Here is an 18,941-nt window from a genome sequence, read left to right on the forward strand (position 1 = left end):
CTACCCAGCATAGTGAAGCCTCCCCCAGGGTTTCAGCAAGCCACATGGTGAGTGCTGTCGCTCACCATCTCTCCGACTTGCTCACTGCAGCCTCTCAGCAGGAAGGGTGAGAATGGCCAGCTTCCCCATGGGACAGGCAGGGAAAAGAGCCCTGCTTTCCCTGGATGCTCACAGCAGCCATGCTAAGGGTGAACAGTACTTCAAGAGATTCAGACATTTAAACAAAACTTTTTTAAAAAGTTACAAATCTTTTAATAAAATTCATTATAAGTTAGTTTCCCGGAGAACAGGCTCCAGTGTATAAAATGGGAGACAGGCTGGGAGGAGCAGGGGAAGCACCAACAGGAACCTCTTTCCCCACCAGAAAGAAGAGGGACAGAAAGGTTCTGACAGACATGGGGGGGGGGGGGGGGAGGTGGGGGGGTGGGGGGGTGTGTGTGTGAGACACCTCTAAGGGTGGTCCAGTAATACAGAAAGACATTAGTCCATGTCCCTCTGTTCCTCCACCCTCCCAAATCCCTACCCCTAAAGGCAAACACATAAAGTCCTGTTTAAGTCACATATTTTAACAGATCCAGGCAGACCTCAGTTCCCAGCAACAGTCTGAAGATAATAATCTTCTGTGGCCCAGGGTGCCAGCAGGGATTTCTGAGAAGACAAGAGAGAGCCTTCTCTAGGTACAGGTCCTTGAGACTACACCAGGCATGGTGTCATGGTGTCCTGGCTCATGTCTGATGAAGCAAGCCAAAGGGGCCAGTCCCACATGGCAGTTGAAGTCCCTTCTGCAGGGAAAGGGCACTCCACCCCACAGCAGGCTTTTGTGGGGTGGATGCTGCAGTCCTCAGTGCATTGCACAAAGAGAGTGAGGCCAGCCAGCCCCAGCCCACAGAGCCAAGCGACAAGAACCAACAGCACACATGGGTGAAGGACGGGTGATAGCACGTTCGGAGCCCTCCCATCAGGGAAAGGCCAGCACACAGAGACAGAGCAGCTGAGAGCTTAATGTTGAGATAAAGAGCTGAAATGAAGCTGCTTCTCTACAGGGGTTTTGCAGGGCCCTCTGCAAGCCAGGTCCTCTCACACAGCACAGGCATCTCTCCACTCAGGTCCTCCATTCAGCCTGGGACTGGATGACACTGGGGCTGGGCAGGTGACCAGCCAGCTAGATTCCACTTCCCTGCTGTGCTGTGGGGGGGGAGGATGGACACACAGAGAGAGGTGAAATCCAGCCAAATGAAGAGCAGAGGGGAGCTTGGCCACCTGTGTTTGCACATGAGGAGGCGGCAGCTATCACTCCAGGACAGCCATGAGGAGATGCAGTTCCCGAAAGGCACTACCATGGCGGCCACTGAGCCCAGACTTGTTCTTGACAACGTTGCTGATGTTTTTCAGCTGCTTGTAGCACAGCTTGCATTTATGAAGCCTGCAAAAACAACAGACAGCAGATACACAGCAATGAATGCTCAGCTGCTTAAGAGACGTGCTTGTTCCTGTAGTGCCAAAGATGCAACTCGGGCAGAAAAGAAAACATAAGCCCTGCAAATGGCCTGGAAGAGGCTGAAACATGAGCATGGCTTGCCAGAAACACCATGTATTCAGCCCATGTCCTGCTGACACAGGAGAATGGCATCTACCTAAGGGCTCTTTCACTCCTCTTTTCCCCTTTGGCAGTAAAGTCCAGGGAGGAAGGAGACGCTGGTTTTGGGGCAGGGGCAATTCTCAGAACAGAGCTATCCTGTGAATGAACTGGAAATCCAGGGCCCAGCTAACAACTCATGTGTCTTGTGAGGTAGAGGGTGAAGCCACAGGGTGGTTTTACTCCTGACATGCTCACACTTTGTTTAGGTATTACTCAGTACACAGTGACAGAGGGAAAAGCACTCCTTGGTCTTTTTCTCAGAGCAGGAGGGTTTCATGTTTGCAGACAAAAGGGAAGGCAAGCCCAGTCTAGTATCAAAGCCTCGATGGCGAAGAGCAAAGCTCACCCAAGAGAAAGGCTGGTTCAAAAAGGGAGCAAGTGGAGGTGAGTAAATGCCTTACCTTTCCTCTCTGGTGATGTCCACTCCAACAGAAGGTGGTGCAGCAAGGATGTCTGTAATCAGTGGCAGGAATCTCTGGAGAATGAGTTTCAGGGAGGTGCAGCCAGTCTGCACGTAACTGAAAGACAAACAGAATCAGGTCCCACTTGACTTTCACTCCTCTCCTACCAGCACAAAGCCCTCACTCACATCCAGTCACTGGAGACAATCTACTCAAATGACCCCGCCTCCACCACCTGTAATCTGGTCTTGGTTCAAGTCAAGACTGACAAAGTGAGCCTTTTCAAAAGGTCCTGGCATATACCCTGCTAAGTGGTACCTTTCTGCTCAAGAGCAGACATGTCCTGCTGAGGGGACTTGGCAGGAGCCTCTCTTCTGGTAGGAAGGAAGGGCAGAAACTCCATCTTAAGAGAGGCTGCATTTTTTGCCACCTAACGATGAGGTTTAAGTGACCTCAAGGCTGTTGCGGGACTTCATTCCCCTTGTCCAAAGTCAACAGTTTCATTCCCATCAGTCCACAGAGTCCACTTGTTCTACATTGATTTGACCGCTCCTGGCTGCCAGAACTGCCTTCAATCCAACACACCTATGCCAAATCTCAATATCCTGCTCTTGCTCATGCACACTTTCCATATCTTTTCCCACACACATTTGGCAACTCTACTGCTCTTTTCCAGGTGTTGTATTGGCATTATACTGTACCTGCTGTGATTTTTCAGGATTTTCTTTCAGCTACAAAATACCCAGTGGAGCTCTCCTATGAATATCCACACCTTGTCCCCCAACCACACCACGTTCTTGGAGCCTCACCTTTCATATTTACTTTGGAGTAGTTTCTCTATCTGTGGCAGGACTATAGTACACAAATCCAGCTTCCAGAGAGACCTGGAAAGAAAAGGACACATTCTAAGACCAGAGACTGAGGCTTTACAAGGCTGAGTCAACACAAATAATGCTTTCTGGCAAAAAAGCCCAGACAGTGGCACTCAAGTTTACTGAGCAAGTTCACTGACTCCCCCTTGTGATAGAACGTTGCAGGTTCTGACATATTTTACTGACTCAGCAGAATCACTTTATGAAGCCCTAAGACTTCGATTTCCTTGCGAGACATCATTTGCCTACAGAAAAGGCCCCATACAACTCCAGCAGTTACTGGCACTGCAGACTTAAAGATCTGACTACAACATATACATTTCACACTGCCATGGCCCACTGGACACAATGCAGGTAGAATGCAGCACTCCTAACACCAGCCAGATGGCTCTTGGGTATCCCATGGGCAGCCCCCATCCAGGACTCACGCTTTTTGGTTGACAATGTTCAAGAGGTCCACGACAACAGACAGATCGTTGATCGCCACTGCAGAGTCCACGGAGTTCTGAGAGAAAAGGGGAAGAAATCAGCTATTGCACAGCTCAAACTGGCTAGATTAAAGCAATTAATATCAAGTGCCGCTCTTCAAAAACAAGGCGGAGGAAACATGGAGTTGGCTAGTGAAGAGAAGATAACTCTTGTATCAAAATGTTTTCTCCATGTTTCTTTGTGATCATTCAACTGCAGGTGGGACACAGCAGCACTCTGTGGTGCACTCCTGTGGACGAACACTGTGAGACCCTGCATATTGTGTAAGAGGCAGAAGCGGCCCCAGACAAGCCAAAAGAGCTGTTCAGTTGCTTCCCTCATAAGCCTCAAGTATCTACACACAGAATCATAGAATGCTTTGGGTTGGAAGGGACCTTTAGAGATCATCTAGCCCAACCCCCCTGCAGTGAGCAGGGACACCTTTAACTAGATCAGGTTGCTCACAGCCCCAGCCAACCTGACCTTGGATGTTTCTAGGGATGGGGCCTCCACTACCTCTCTGGGCAACATGTTCCAGTGCCTCACCACCCTCATTGTAAAAAATGTCTTCCTCATATCCAGTCTAAATCTATCCTCCTTGCCTTGATGTCACCGGAGCTCCATACAGCCCGCACGGTGTCCAGATTCTTGTGGCGGCTGGTGAGTACCACACACATGGTCTCGTGGCCTTTCCTGATCTGGGACATGGCTTCCTCATCCACGAGCTCAGTCTGGCTTTGGTTTTTCACAGCCTGAAAGTACAGACACCAATGGAGGAGCGGCAACAGGGCAGGATGGGACTGAAGGGTAGGAGCTTTCTCTGGCCTAGGTGAGAGCTAATTTTGGTGTATGGAGGGACAGGAAATACCGACTTGCTTGCAGATTGTTTTATAAACATTTTGAAATGTAAACACTCAATTTGTTCTGATTTCAGCTACTTCCCTTTTACCTCTTTTACTGTGTCAATCCCAAACATGTTTGAAGCTTTGGAAAAACGCTCAAAATTCAAAAAAGTTAATTAAAAGTAATCTTTCAAAACCAGTATGTTTTGATGAAGAAATGTTTTCATGCAAACTCTGTTTTTTATGTGAAATGTTCATCTGAAATCAACAAATTTTATTACAAAGCATAAATCTTACACAATTTATTAGATTCTCAATTTGATTCCTGCCCACACCACGCTGGAATCTCTCTTCCTCTGCTCACATTTAGAGTTTGGGATCACGAGGATGCTCTGTTCCTTCTCCCTTTTTGGGACAGGGACCCTCCTGAGTGAGGCCAAGAGGCCTCCAAGATGCAAGAGGGAAAGACTCTTGAAATAATTATGTATGTGTCATGGCAGACACCAATTTTCTAAATGAATCACTGTCTAGCATGTGGAATTGTTCAGTGTCTGTCTCATCCCTTGCTTTGATAACACATTATTCGTGAGCATGGATCAACACTGCTGTGTTCACAGCAGCCTGCTGTCAATTGCAATGGGGGCTGGGTCCAGCAACCCTGAGGTGCTAATTCCACAGGAACTGCAAGTCAAAGCAGTTGGGAGGCAGAAGGTAACATGTTGTCATTCAGTACTGAGGACTGCAGGCTGCAGAAAGCACCTAAGACACTCTTCTGCACCTCAGAGAACCCCCTTTCTGATGCCACCCAACACAGACACTGGCTGGAAACTTTCGTCCAGAGACACTTACTGGTAGAAAGTCAGAGGCCTTCAGGCCAATGGGCTCATTCCTGGCTGCAGGAATCACTGACGGCTCTGTTCTGGTCAAAGGAGTTGAGGAGGCAATAGGTGGCCTCTGAACTGGATCAGGCTACAGGAGAAATTGGGATAAAAGCTCTAGCAGCAACAATCTGGCCCTAGTCTGATACCCTTTTTCCTGACCCGCTTTCCTCTTACAGCAAGGTCCTAATGCAGAAGTAGTTTACAATTTGCTAGCATGGTTTAAGAGGCAATAAAGTATCTGTCAGATACACATCAAGATGCAATTAAGATTTGCAAAGAACATGGAGATGCCCCAGCAGAAGTGCCAAGTGCTGTCGTTATCAGCATCTAAAATTAGGGCAACGGGCCGTGGCCAGCCTGAAGGAAAAGAGAGAATTCTAAAGAAGCCAGTATAAGCATCCTGGCCCATTGGCTGCTTGCAATTTTGGATACAAAATAGACTCAGTTCAAGCACTTGCAGAAATCTGGCACTCGGTTCCCTTCAGAGTGCCCCCATTTTGAGATGCAAGGAGAAACACTACTGCAAGTGCGAGAAGCAAACAAAAGCAATAGAGCCATTGCCTGTGGGAGGCTTGGCCTTCGATTCTACTGCTCAGGCAAGACACAGGGCAGGACAAAGACTGGAGCTGCACTTTTACTGCTCTTCAGTAAAAGAATCAGCTTGATTAGAAATTGTAAAGTCTCCAGCACTCACATATCTTTCACAGTGGGAGCATGAACAGCTATTAACAGATCATACAGTACATACAAGTTCTTGCTTTGGCAGCGGGGTCTGGACATTTGCAGCTTGGCTGGACTTCACTGCTTCCTTTGCAGTTACGGGCTCTACCAAGATGGAAGAAAGTGGGAAAGCAGAAACTGATTACTCCTTTAAAGAGAAACTGTGAGCAAAGGTTCTGTATAGCTAGACTACAAGTAGTTGTTTCTGCAGACATGCAGCTCTCCCTCTTTTGAGGGCCATTAACACCATTCCCACCAAGGGGTCATTTTCATACTCACCATCCTCAGGAGGGGCTGGAAAGGGCTCATTGTTTTGAGGAGGAGTTCGACCTACAGAAAGAGGGAGAAAAAATAAACAAACGAAGGAGCATCCACGGCTACAGATTAGTGATAGGTCAACCTTGGAGCTGGGAGATCTCCAACAACTCCACAGATTAGGGCAATCAGTGATACAGCAAGCAGAGTTGCCTCCTTCAGACCTTGACATTATTGTTGAGTTTAGGCTTTCAGCCTTCACGGATGAGAGGGACAAAACTGACCCATGTAGTTCATTGCTGCTGTAGAAGTGTGAAGCACAAGAAAAGGTGCTGTCACAACAAATTATATTAAAAAAAATTCACCTCCCGCTAAATTGATTTACATAAGTAAATCAAAATAATGACTAGTAATTCCTTAGAGTATCTAATTTTTCTCATTTACATAATGCCTCCTAAACAACAATCTCTGCTTTAAAAAAAAAAAAAACAAAACAAAACATTTTGCCTTTCATTCTTCAGTGTAGGCTGCTGATTTTAGACATACCAAAATTCTAAGTTAATAAAGATCCTGTAACACAGTAGTCCTTTATAATCAGGACAGGAAGACAGCATGCTTACAGTGGAGCTCTGGATTCTGAGCCAGGCGTTGACCAGACGTCACTGCACCCTAGTAAAGGTGCCACCTTCCAGCAGTTCACCAACATGAACTAACTAAACTCTACCAATCACAGGTGAAGCCTCTATTATAGTAAGCCAAAGCTCAGCTCTACTGAAAACCAGTTTAGCGCCTACAGCTCTAATCCAAACAACACTCAAAAGCACAATAAACCCTGGTACTGACAGATAGCATTCTTGGGCTGGAAGATCTCATTGTAATCCTCTGGGTTCTGGATCTCAGCCTTTGATTCCTTCTCATCCCGGTCATCCTCACTGCTGGGACTGCGCCTCTCACTCTCTGAACTGTGTTTCACTCTGCTGTGGAAAGAAATGCTGTCAAGGGCAAGTTATATGGATTCTGTCAGAGAGAGTGAGCACTAAGCTCCTTGTACATTTCCTTAAAAATCTTGAAATTCAACAAGCCAGCAGATTCCCTTACCTTTGTGGCTTGCTGCAGCTAGTTGAGGGCCTGTCATAGATGCGGCGAAGGGAGGACCCCGTGGGGGCAGGCAGCACAAGAGGCTCATCGTCCCTGATCAGCCCATGAGGAATGGAACACGACTTTGTGACTCTGCTGAGATCCACAACAAAGGAAGAGACCGTGCTTTGCGCAAAGGAAACTCCTATCTGCAGAGGCAAAAGATCAAGGTAATTCACCAGGGAGCAGGGCACATGCCAGCCTTTTTGAGAACAGGCATGATGGAGTAACCCTGAGCGACCATGCCTGAGAATTTCTCAGTTCAGTGCTTTAGTTTTTTCAGTTTGAAGCTGCCAATGTTTTATGAAAGGTTATGATAAAACTTTTTCCAAGCATAGTTTCTAAATACTGGTCAAACCAAGCCCCAGTTCTTTCCTCCAGAAGCCAAAAGAGAGACGAAGCAGAGCACGAGGCTGCTGAAAGCAAAAGCACACAAGCTCTCTAAGTGCTGGGCATACTGCAAGCCCTGGTGACTTACGGTCAGACATAAGCTTAAAGGTCAGAAGGCCTGCAAGGAGGCAGGAGAATTTTATCTTGTGTTTTGCAGCCACCTCCCCCACTCCTCAGGAGCAGTGGCTTACCAGCTGATTGTTGCAGATAGATAAGTCAGCTACTTTTCCCCAGTTCACTGAGACCACATCAAAACAGCGCTCTGGCTCCCAGCCGTACACATGCAGCAAATCCTGGAAGCCACTATACAAGCAGCAGCCATCTGGGTTGAAGAGCACACACCTGGGAGGAAGGCAGGTGGAGAATTACGCACAGCTTCCCAACCTTGCTCTGTCCCACAAGGACCCTAGGGCTGTACCCCTGACTTCATTGAACACCTCCAGCCCTGTTTCTAACGATGAACCTACCGATCTGGCGTTCACCTGTGCAGCATCTCTGACAGCCCAAACTTCTCCCCAGTAAAGTCTCTCTTTCAGGAAATCCTCCCCTCATCCCCACTTTAGTCTCTGTCTAGTACACTGCAGTAGGAATTTAATATACCTGACAGGAGTAGCCTCCTCTTCAATACAGCTCACAACCTGAAATTTCTCCAAGTCCCAGAACCGAACAGTCCTGTACACACACGAAACAGAACAAATATCATTGCTCATCCCTCTAGAAATCTGCTGTAGGATCCAGTATTGGAATAATATGCTAATAGCTAGAATGACTTTCACTCTTGTGCACATATGATGAACCTACACAGAAGGCTAGTCTAGCTAAGATCCGTGAATCCAGCCACAGACGTTTAGAGGCTCTAGATATGAATAGGTATTTAGAGATGACCCAGAGCTAAGAGGACACCCTGCTAGCTGAGCAGTACTGCTCACTGTTCAGATGGGATGTCAGTTGGCTTAGTGAGATGCTTGAGGCTATCGCATTGTTTTCTAGTGTGGTAGAAGGGGCCATCAATTTTGGATGAGAAGGCAAGATCTCCATGTTCTGCACGTCACAGATGTAACATGCTGCTGGCTAGACATCAGGCTCTTGCAATGGCAGGTTTGAATTGTGTGACATTCCTATTTACCACGTCCCTAAAAGGAAGGGCATCAGGAAAGGGAACCAACATACACAATTCCCTTCTTTCTCCCTCCCCTTATGTACCTGTCAGAGCTGCCAGAAGCCAAAAGGTATTCATTGGGATGGAATTCAACAACGTTTACTGGGCCAGTATGTCCTGTAAACTCAAACATTATCTTCCCAGCAGCCAGATCCCACAGCTGGAAGAAAGAAAGAACAGAGAGACTCTTTAAAAGATTTAATGTTAGAGAATTCCAATACACTTCCGATTTCCTTGTACTGGCAACTTTTTTTTTCTGGCATTCTCTTTTAAATTTTCTATTTAATTTGACCCCTAGAAGTTTCTGGGTTATATTTAGAGACTGGGATAAAATACAGCAGTTGCACCTTTCCCCACAGATTGTATCTCAAAAGCAAACAAACAAAAATCCAAAAGCTCTGAATCCCTTAGCAATTCATTCTTCCTGTGCTCTAGCCTCTACTGAACAATCCAGAGTGAAATGACTGATCAGATTTCATGTGAAGCTGAAAACAAAAATCAGTCCCTCGTGCACATTCCTCCATACCACATCTGAAACAACTGAAGTCACTGCTTCAGTCAATACTTTTCTGAATTCCTTCTCTTGCTCCTCTCAGTCCTGACAGCAATTTTCAGACTGATAATCATGTGTGTCGTGGTTTAGCCCCAGCCAGCAACTAAGCACCATGCAGCCGCTCACTCACTCCACTTTCCCCAATGCGATGGGGGAGAGAATCAGAGGAGTAAGAGCGAGAAAAACTCCTGGGTTGAGATAAGAACAGTTTAATAATTGAAATAAAGTAAAATAGTAATGATAATAATAACAATACAATCATGATAATAATAATAATAATAATAGACGAAGCAAGTGATGCACAATGCAATTGCTCACCACCTGCTGACCGATACCCAGACAGTTCCCAAGCAGCAATCGCAGCTCCCTGGCCAACCCCCCCCAGTTTATATACTGAGCATGACGTCATATGGTATGGAATAGCCCCTTGGTCAGTTTGCATCAACTATTCTGGCTGTAATGTGTATGATAACACACTCCTACTGAATTAACTGAACAGAGCCAGAAATTGGTATAGTGAAACAATGTGCTGTGGACAACTCATTCTGTAACGTTTACCAAGACAACTGAGGCCAATGTTCAGGTATCACAACTCTACCACCATCAAAACTTGATCTTTCATGTGCATAGTGCCAACATGTCTGTTGGATAAGTGCATTTCAAAGCATGCAGCTCCTTTCTACGTGTTGTGTGCCACTGGACATGATCCTCAAACAGACTGGTCCCTGCAAAGCCACAGGGCTCAGCCAGCTGCCTAATGAACTACAGGTGTTTATGAGTGAGTGCTGGTAATGCCTGGTAAAAAGACAATCCCAGCATTCCTATGTGCCACAAGCACATAAGGCGAGTGTCACAATAAATTACCTTTACAGTGTGATCATCAGCAGCAGAGGCTAACCATTTCCCATCAGGACTAAAGCGGAGACATCGAACTGCTTCTGTGTGACCCTGAAATGAGAAAAACAAATAGTACTTTTTTCCCCTTCTTTTAGAGGCACTTCTGGCTTTTGTCTTTCAATCCTAGACAATATAATAAAATAAAGTAACTGTTTCACAGAGTCCACAGCTCGCAGAACACTAAACACTACAGTCAAGAGCTATACCCATCCACACTAAATGCTTGTAATCGCTCTCATCTAGACATTTCTGGTATCAGTTTAAGTATGGTAAATACAGATCTGGCTTAATTTAGTATGAATCAATTTTAAATTATACAGATTATTGGTGGTCAGATAGAAGTGCTGCGCCATTAAGTTGGTTTCTAAATGAAATTAATATACAGCAAGTTCTTTGGGTAGAAAAAGGCCCAAAGAATAGAACCATCTCAGTGCAGCAGGGACTTGCATGGCAATATCAGTCACAGTATAAAGAAACACTCATGGATGCTCTCCATCCCCCACTGAAGCCAACCAGACTATAGTACATTAACTCCTATGTTATCCATTTCATATTCACATACAGTTCACAGAGGCCTGCGGAGGTTTGCCAGGCCACTTCACAAATCGTGCAGATCTTATTTTCATACTGGAAAACTAGGAAGTTAATTATACGTGAGCAAGTCTTAAAGTGCTTATAAGTCCTTGATAGAAATCTTTCTCCCCTCTTTGCCTGAAAACTAATGAAGCATTTTACCTTGTACCTGAAGACACAGCCTTTTCTTCTTACATCCCAGAGCTACAGGGAAGAAAAGCAAACAAAAGATATGCTCAGAGCAGTGTGTGGGGAGCCCAAGAGTCCTGTCAGAACAAGAGCTCTCCCCGTCACCAAGCTGATAGACACTGCAGAATGAAAACACTGAAGGGGCTGTTGAACTCCTGTTTGCTTCAGGGGTGTTTCCTAACCTAATTTCCCAAGTGAGAATCACTTCTGTAAGGTATTTTTTACTATAGAAGCTCAGTTCCTACAGTCAAATACCAGCCTAATGAAGCAGATGCAATCCACAGCAATCACAACATCTGTGCTTGCTGACGCCAGGTCTCAGCTGGCACCTTACTTGGAGCCACATTCCACACAGAGGAGTCACTCACAAGCTACCACTGTGAAAATACATGCATGAATTTCACAAGCATTTGCAAATACACCTGCCTACACACATGGAAATGATGATGTACAGCATCTACCAACAGCTTGGCACAAACCATGTTCGGGCACTCTTCAAAACAAAGATACTGCAAGTAAAGAGGGCAATCTCTAGGGGAAGCTGGGTTTTACCTTAATGTTTGTGTCCAAAGAGCCAGATGCCACAAAGCTTCCAAAAGGATGGAAATCAAGACTGCAGATATTCGCTTTGTGACCAAGTAAGGTACGAAGAACTGGAGAAAGGAGCAGCAGAGCAGGGAGAAGGAACAAGGAGCAAATATTTAGTCACTCATTTCCCCCAGACACCATGCAGATGTTTAGCCATACTATCCTCACCATTTAACACATGCTAATACAACATACATTAGACATGCTACATATTGTTTATTCATCTGTATACATTATTTGATGAAAATGTTTCTGACTTTAGCCTTGCAATGCAACAAAACAGCAATAGAGGGATCATGTTCAATGATCCTAATGAAAGTCCTGTCCTTAGGTGTGGAAACTATGAATAAAACTCCAAAGGTCTCCATTCTGAAAATAAAGAAAAAAGTCACACTTTGAGGCAGGTGTCAGGCATCGTATCTTTCCACTTGCTACAAAGAGAGCAAAAGGGGGCGGGCAGACAGTTTAGCCAGGAATTGAAAAGGACATTTGATTGCCTACATCATTCACCTTGCAGCTATTAGACAGACCCTTTCTCAGGACTCTGCACCCCCATCTGAGCGCAAGCCTGACTTCTACCTCTACGGTTCCGAAATTCGCCCTGGACTCCTTCAATTGCCCCTTGCAAGAAGCATCCCAAAGACCAGGAAAGGATGCTTAGGAAGCATGAGACAAAGAAAGGATCACAGTGTTTCAGCAAGTCATCAACCAAGTAACACCCATTGTAATTCTGGAAACCAGAAAGGACCAGCAGAACTGGTACACCGTATCTCTGAAAACAGAGACAAATGCAGAACTCAACTTTGAGGAAGAAAAATTGCTCAGATAATAACAAGGGCAATCTCTCTTCTTCATCTGTCATCTGGCAGAGTCTGATGGCTCTTGAGCCAGACCTGGAGTGGTCATTTGCACAGACACTGGCTCATAGGTCTCCTAATAAATTCAGCCAGATCATTTACACTCCACTGGTAGAGCCAAACTATTTTATAACTGAACTGATTCTAACCGTCTGAATGACAAAAGTGCTTTTTATTATTTATGCCACCTGCTGCTTGCCTTCTTAGCTCAGCTGGTATAAGTCTATTTTCATTACACATTCTTTCTATGAACAAGTAGCAACCTATAAGAAATGTTCAGTCATTTTATGGTATTCCTGCTGGAATGCACTGAAGTGATTCATGATACCTTTGCAAACTTGTTTTAGGATTTGAGAAAAACACAGTAAACAAAGCATGACTCAACAGTTGGCCTTTAAAGGATCAGAGCTCGATGAGTTCATCACTTTTACGATTTATTGAAAATTAGGTCTTTGTCTATTTATATGCCCATGCAAGAGCAGAAGAGGAGAAAAATCACTTGAGGAAAAAAAGAAAAGTTAGAACCTAAGAATGAGAACAAGAAGTCAGCAAGCAAGGGATTCCTGGACTTGTGCAGAACCTAATATACTTAAAACTTCCAATCTGATTTTAGATCCTTTTATTAGGGTTGACAATTTTAAGCTGAGACACTGAATACAAATTCTGTATGCCTAGTTACTCTATGCATGCATGGAACCTGATCTGGAATACCGTTTTCACCACACTCAGGTCAAAACCTAGAAACTAGTTCCTCAAATCAGTCTCCACAATACACATACAAACTTCTGCTCGAGCATGCATACACAGCTCTACAGTCTCAGAAGGAAGTGCATAAAAGCACTCTAAGAGGGATGGAAATTAAGATGAAAGCAATGCCAGGCTCCTGTTCTTTCTTAAGTTGGGAACCTTCTGGGTCAGCATAGATATAAGCATAACGATATTCCAAAAAGCATGCATTCACAGAAGTGAACACTCATGGAAACATACTTTTGGCAGCTTCCAGGTCCCAAACTCGAATGGACCCTGACTGGGACCCTGCAACAATGAGTTCCTCATTCGTATTGATCTGCAGGCTCTCAATGGGTGTTGTATGGCCTGTCAAGCTCTGCAAAGAAAACCAAAAAAGAGTCACAATCAACAGCTACTGACACAGCCCTGTCCACAATGGTATGTTTCATACTCGATTGGTAACTTAAGTATTTAGCCATGAGTTGGGGCCACCTGGTTGTGCCACTAATCCTTGCTCTTCATCAGCTACCAGTATGGTAGAGCACCCTAAAGACCATCAGTGCATATAGCACTGTGCACGTATCTTCCACCTTATCCCACTTTCTGGGGCACACTGACTAATTTTTAAAGGATGCATCAACAAAGACATGGGTAGTTAAACATTAGGTGTGGATGCCCAGACAAGGTTGACACATGCTTACATTATAAAAATTATGCTGTGCAAGCACAATAGCACTGTGTTTGCTCTAAATGGGTCACGTAAGTGTCATGAACTGGTTACAAAATCAAAGCAGGAGCAAAAGCAGGACTACTTTGAAACCTTCACATAAGCAAGGAGCCATATGTTGCTGCCAGCAATGGATGTCACACTGATAACATGGTGCTATTACTGAAGTATTAACTTGAGGCATAAGGTAGTAATTCACATGTATGCAGTTCCTTTCAACTTTGAGCATCTAAAAGCTTCCAAATTACATTAAGTATTTTGAAAAGGTCAGTATTTAATTAAAATACATGAATATTTAAAACGAGCCCTAGAAAACCAATACCGCTATTGCAGACTTTTTGCTTGTCAATTAAGCAATATTCTAGGCTTTACTCCATCCTCAAACAGGTCTTTTTAATAGCTAACCTAGCTCTGTGCCTCCCACACATGTACAGAGGCTGGCAATGCCAGTTGAAAGCTGTCTGTTCTGATGGGGCTTTCTTAGGATTTCACATGCAGCTGAAATCCTCTACATAGTCTACAGCTGCAACTGTCACTGCTTAGTGAGAAACAGAGCTCAAACTTGAACCAAGTCACAATGCTACTTGAAAAGTTCATCTTCTTCCTCTTCCCCAACACGTAAACTTCTGGAATCCTAACAATATAAACACTAAAGATGAATTTCAGAGGACAAAATATACAGCACAACCCCAAAAATCAAGATTCTTTTGATATACAAGGATGGCACAAGTCTTCAGCAGCTCCAGTCAGTCCCTGCCACTCAGAAACACCAGCTTCTAACATCTGTGGTTCCCAGGAAGCGCAGGAGAGCTACAGCTCTCTGCTCCCACAGAAAGGGTACGGAGGTATTTAGTCCTTCAACCTTCTTCTCGTGGAAGGCAATACTCTGTTTTCAAACTACTGTCATGCCACCACCAAGAGCCTGGAAAGGCACAGCTTAACTACACTATGCAAGCAGCACAGCACTGCCAAAGAGAAGCACCTCCTTTTGCACCCATTTCAATCTCTTTATACTTGACCTCAGTAAATGAGTGGAAAAATAAAAGTAGACATATTCTCCTTTTAGCCTTTTTGACCCTACTTTCCTGATTTCTTCCTCACAAGGTTCATACTGGCTAGAGAAATGCCTTCCATAACACAACATTATTGTGGTGTTAATTAAACAAGTGACAAGGGACACTTGCTAAAGATGGTTTTCCACAACACTCGCTCAAAGCAAAAGCTATGCAAGATAGACATCTGTTAAATATAGTTATAGTGCGCTTTAGTGATTACTACTGGGGTAACCCTACTCTTTCGAACACGCTGCACCCAGCGTTACTCTTCCCCAGCCTACAGGCAAGTTAGCACACTATTCTGACAAACTTTGTGCTGACAGTTAGTGACTGTGGGAACGCATCCTGCTGGAGATGTTTCCTGCTGTGAGGGCAAACTCCAGGGTATAAAATTAGCCCCTGTAGCTTGCACTATAAAACTAGCTGATCTTGTACACAACTCTGCTTTTAAATTACCTGTAGCCTGGTAACAGAAGGCATAATATTCATTATCTGAGCAAGCACTGGCCCAGCTGAAGCAGCCATCCATCCCAGGTTCTCTCTGGAGCAGTGGTCTCACCAGTTACCAAATTCTGTCCCTATCTTTAGCTAGAATCCAGTCACCCAGCTTTGCATTGTTAAACTCTATTCACAAGTTTCACAGGCTACAAACTCAACAATCTTTTCCCTCATTCCCCACCCTCCATACCTCAGAATTAATATTCCCATCCCCCAAAAGTTGAAAACAGGCCTCTTCTTACCATGATGCAGTTGGGCTTGTTAACTGACCATATGTTGACCCGACAGTCATCTCCTCCAGTTGCCAGCAGCCGGCCTGAACTTTTCCCCAGGACTAGCGAGGATACATTGCTGCTGTGAGCTGTGATGTCTTCTGCACAAAACAAAGCAAACGGTTATTACGGACTATTATAACAATTTTCCAAGCCATCCCTCCCAGAGGACTAAAAAAAAAAAATATTCTTCCTCCAGAAAAACTTTGCAGTTTCCACTGGACAAGCTGCAGCAGCCCACAGTTCAGATAAGAAGTCACACTGTTATCTTGCTTGAAACAGTCCTTCTTGGCTCTGCCTGCTGTACCTAAGGCATTTGCTGACCAAGCTTCACAACTCCAACGCTCATGTGACTTACAAAAGCCTCTTCTCTCATTATCCAGCAGCTCACTAGCTTTTAAAGATTTGCTCAACTGTGGCGACCTGCTCACAGAAGCTGCTTTACCTTCTGCACCCAGGTGGGTGTCCGTAAGCTGAGCTGTCTGAGAAGCTGCAATAATACGCAGCAGCCAGAGTCATCTAGTGAAAGGCCCTGTAATCCTGTTCTAGAAAGCAGCAGCAGCAGACTGTCCAATCTGAGAGGAACTGGCAGATTAGCAGTACAGTTTGTTACCTTACACAGAAAAAAAGTCAGACTCAGCAGCAGGGATAGGTGGAGCTCCCTTCTCTGAGCTTTGGCAGAGGCTTTGCTATGTTCCCACTATGTAACACAGGTGAAACTTAGCAATGCAAAGTGTGACATTGTGACAAAGGAAGGATAAATATATATCCAAAAGTGCACAAAAGAACAAATGCGATTGATACTAAAAGACTGTTAAAAAACTGGGGGCTGAGGTGAAGCTCTGACACAGAGGGGACTTCACAAAGACAGAACTCCAAGGAAGCTTCATCGTAAAGAAACAAGTTCGGGGCAAAAGAGAAACCATCTAAGCATCTTTGCTTAGACATCTGATTTTCACAGTGGATTTTTAAATCCACTCAAATTTTTGGCAGGGACTTTTGGCAGATGTATTTACCCATTTCTTCCTCCTACAGTTCTCTTCTTTGAAAGTTCACGGGATTTGCATGCTTAATAGTTATGAAACTTTTTTGTAAAAAGGCTAGGTAGCAATCAATTCAGCTTTCATTCGGATCGTTTTGGTGGGAGGAGCAATTTGATCACTTTACACGCAACACTAATCCAAAAGGATATTAGACAGCTGTGATAATAATTACAGGTACTTTGATCTCAAGCTCCCAGAGTGCTTTTTTGAAAGCAAAACTGCGCAACTTTCACTTTAGCTGGAGAAACACCTTTCAAATTACAAAGGTAACTGGACCATACATTACAGAGAAGGGCAAAACTGAAAAGAATGCTTGTGTTGTGTTGAAAGACCAATCTTCCATAAGACAATGCTAAAATAAAGTGTGTATGTATACACAGACTTGAAGTAACAAACAGTACAATTAATATTAATAGACCAACTCACTAGTTAAAATTGAAAGGAGAGATGCTGAGCATTGCTGCTGAAATGAGCACGTCAGCAGCTCCACTTTTTCCCTCCTCTTGATTTCATTCTTAATAATATATTGTAAGTTTAAAAGTCATTGCTGAAGCATTCAGCCTTCTGTTCCTAAAAGCCAGGTTATAACCTGATGCCAGCCTTGGCCAGATAGCATCATCCTCTCCCTTGGTGAAATGCTAATTTCCTTAAATCCACAAACTTTTTTTTTTTTTTAAATGGAGTATTCATCACCAGATACCACCCACCAGCTCAGTAATACTAAGCTCCTAATTAGTATCGCTGAAACATTTCTAATATTCAGAACGCTTCTTGCTCTAAAGAGGATGTTAAGATGGGGCAGAGCCTAGCAAAAATGAAGATCAAGAACTTCTGCCCACTTAAAAGAGAACGGAGATTGATTGATTTCCAGCTTTTCCTATAACTGGAGTTTCAGAGATGGAATGAAAACATAGCAAACTTGCTTTCTGCTGAAGATATGAAATTACCAAGTCGATTATCTCAGCTCCCTTAATGTGTTACCAGTCAAGGAGACCATATTTCTACTAGCCAATTTCTAGACCTCAAATCACTGGTCTAAAGCCTGCACTTCTGAACAACCAATCACTTCCCATTGTTTCTAAGCATTCCTCAACAGTCCCAATGACATTACTCATCAGTGACCAGTAGAGCAGCTAGAAACTGCTTCTGTTTAAAGTAACTGTTTTCTGCTCCTTCTGTGGAAAAATAATGGATATAAAAGTGGCAGATTCTTACTGTCCCTTGCAAGGCAATTTCAAGAGAATACATACAGGCCCTGCAAAGATCACCTCATCCCTCCTGCAGCAAAGACCTCAGTGCACCTTCAAGTAAGCAGCAGTGAAGGACAACCCCGAACAGGCTAACCTGACACCAAGGGAAGGTTGGTGCAGCCTGGGCTCTGAAGGGGGTTTCCATCACTCCCTTGATTGTTCTTGTACTACATGAGAGTCATGTGGGGTTAGCTAGAAATTTAGGATAGCATTACAGCAACTAATCAGAAAAAATACAGGCCATGACCCTTTGAAAATAGCAATGGCAAGGCTCTATGCTATTCTGCTATGCTGCTATGTTTTCAAAAAGGATTTCTAGGCATTAAAAATTCCCGTCAGCAACTTGGAAAGAGGGCCAGGGCACCCACACCCAAGACAAGGATTAGCTGGTTCCTATCACAAACTGCCTCTTCCATCCCGCTTCCAGCTGGGGAAACTCCTCTGCCTTCCTCGGGAGGGCAGCCCGACGACACTCACGCAGCTTCCACGCCGTCTTAGTGGTGAAGGCCACGGCCATGGCTCAGCACGGCGCCTCTCCGACGGGCAGGGCAGAAGCGCCTTCTTCCCCCCAGCGAGGCTCTGCCGCCTGGCCCTGCCTGGGCCGCCTCTCCACCGGCGCGTCCTACCGCTGCCGGGCCATCCACTCGAGCTTCCCCGGGACCTACTCCTCACCCGCGTCCCCGCAGCGCCGCCCTGGAGGCAAAAAAAACCACACGCCGGGGTTACGGCGACGCCCGCGCTACACTGGGCCGGGGAGCGGGAAGGCCGCGCCGAGGCGGCGGGCAGGGGGCGGGGGGGCCTAGCCCGTCACCCAGCTCGGCAACAGCGCGGGGCGAGGCCTCACCACTGATGACCATCACAGTAGCGACGGGCCAGCGGAGAGCCCCGCAGGCAGTGCCGGGGGGCGGGCTGGAAGCGCTCCTCGGGCCGCCGCAGCCTCACCGGG

At 45.2% G+C, this 18,941-nt stretch overlaps 1 protein-coding gene across 3 annotated transcripts; it reads right to left on the bottom strand.

The window, feature by feature from the left end:
- Window positions 1-449: 449 nt before the first annotated feature.
- KATNB1 (katanin regulatory subunit B1) lies at window positions 450-18,552 on the bottom strand. 3 transcript variants are annotated; one of them, XM_009487089.2, is made up of 19 exons: window positions 18,473-18,552; window positions 15,673-15,803; window positions 13,409-13,526; window positions 11,529-11,629; window positions 10,950-10,991; window positions 10,182-10,265; window positions 8,809-8,924; window positions 8,206-8,277; window positions 7,797-7,947; window positions 7,177-7,364; window positions 6,922-7,052; window positions 6,103-6,153; window positions 5,852-5,928; window positions 5,072-5,191; window positions 3,983-4,132; window positions 3,341-3,417; window positions 2,850-2,924; window positions 2,041-2,157; window positions 450-1,423 (listed from the first exon to the last, which is right to left on the bottom strand). In XM_009487089.2, exons 1-19 carry the CDS (start codon window positions 18,510-18,512, stop codon window positions 1,291-1,293), a joined length of 1,974 nt encoding a protein of 657 aa, XP_009485364.1. In that variant the 5' UTR covers window positions 18,513-18,552; the 3' UTR covers window positions 450-1,290. The 3 variants fall into 3 exon arrangements, with proteins under 3 accessions (XP_009485364.1, XP_075571043.1, XP_075571044.1); XM_075714928.1 differs by having other exon boundaries at window positions 5,072-5,181; window positions 5,848-5,928; XM_075714929.1 differs by lacking the exons at window positions 450-1,423; window positions 2,041-2,157; window positions 2,850-2,924; window positions 3,341-3,417 and having other exon boundaries at window positions 3,870-4,132; window positions 6,922-7,070.
- Window positions 18,553-18,941: the final 389 nt, after the last annotated feature.

Source organism: Pelecanus crispus, chromosome 8 (assembly GCF_030463565.1).
Source record: "Pelecanus crispus isolate bPelCri1 chromosome 8, bPelCri1.pri, whole genome shotgun sequence".
Classification (NCBI taxonomy): Eukaryota; Metazoa; Chordata; class Aves; order Pelecaniformes; family Pelecanidae; genus Pelecanus; species Pelecanus crispus.

Coding starts and splice junctions, on each gene's coding strand:
- KATNB1 (XM_009487089.2), bottom strand. CDS start 18,512: ATGGCCGTGGCCTTCACCACTAAGACGGCGTGGAAGCTGC. Junction 2,925..3,340: donor AACATTGTCAACCAAAAAGC/GTGAGTCCTGGA, acceptor TTTTCTTTCCAG/GTCTCTCTGGAAGCTGGATT. Junction 1,424..2,040: donor GACATCACCAGAGAGGAAAG/GTAAGGCATTTA, acceptor TTGTTTTTGCAG/GCTTCATAAATGCAAGCTGT.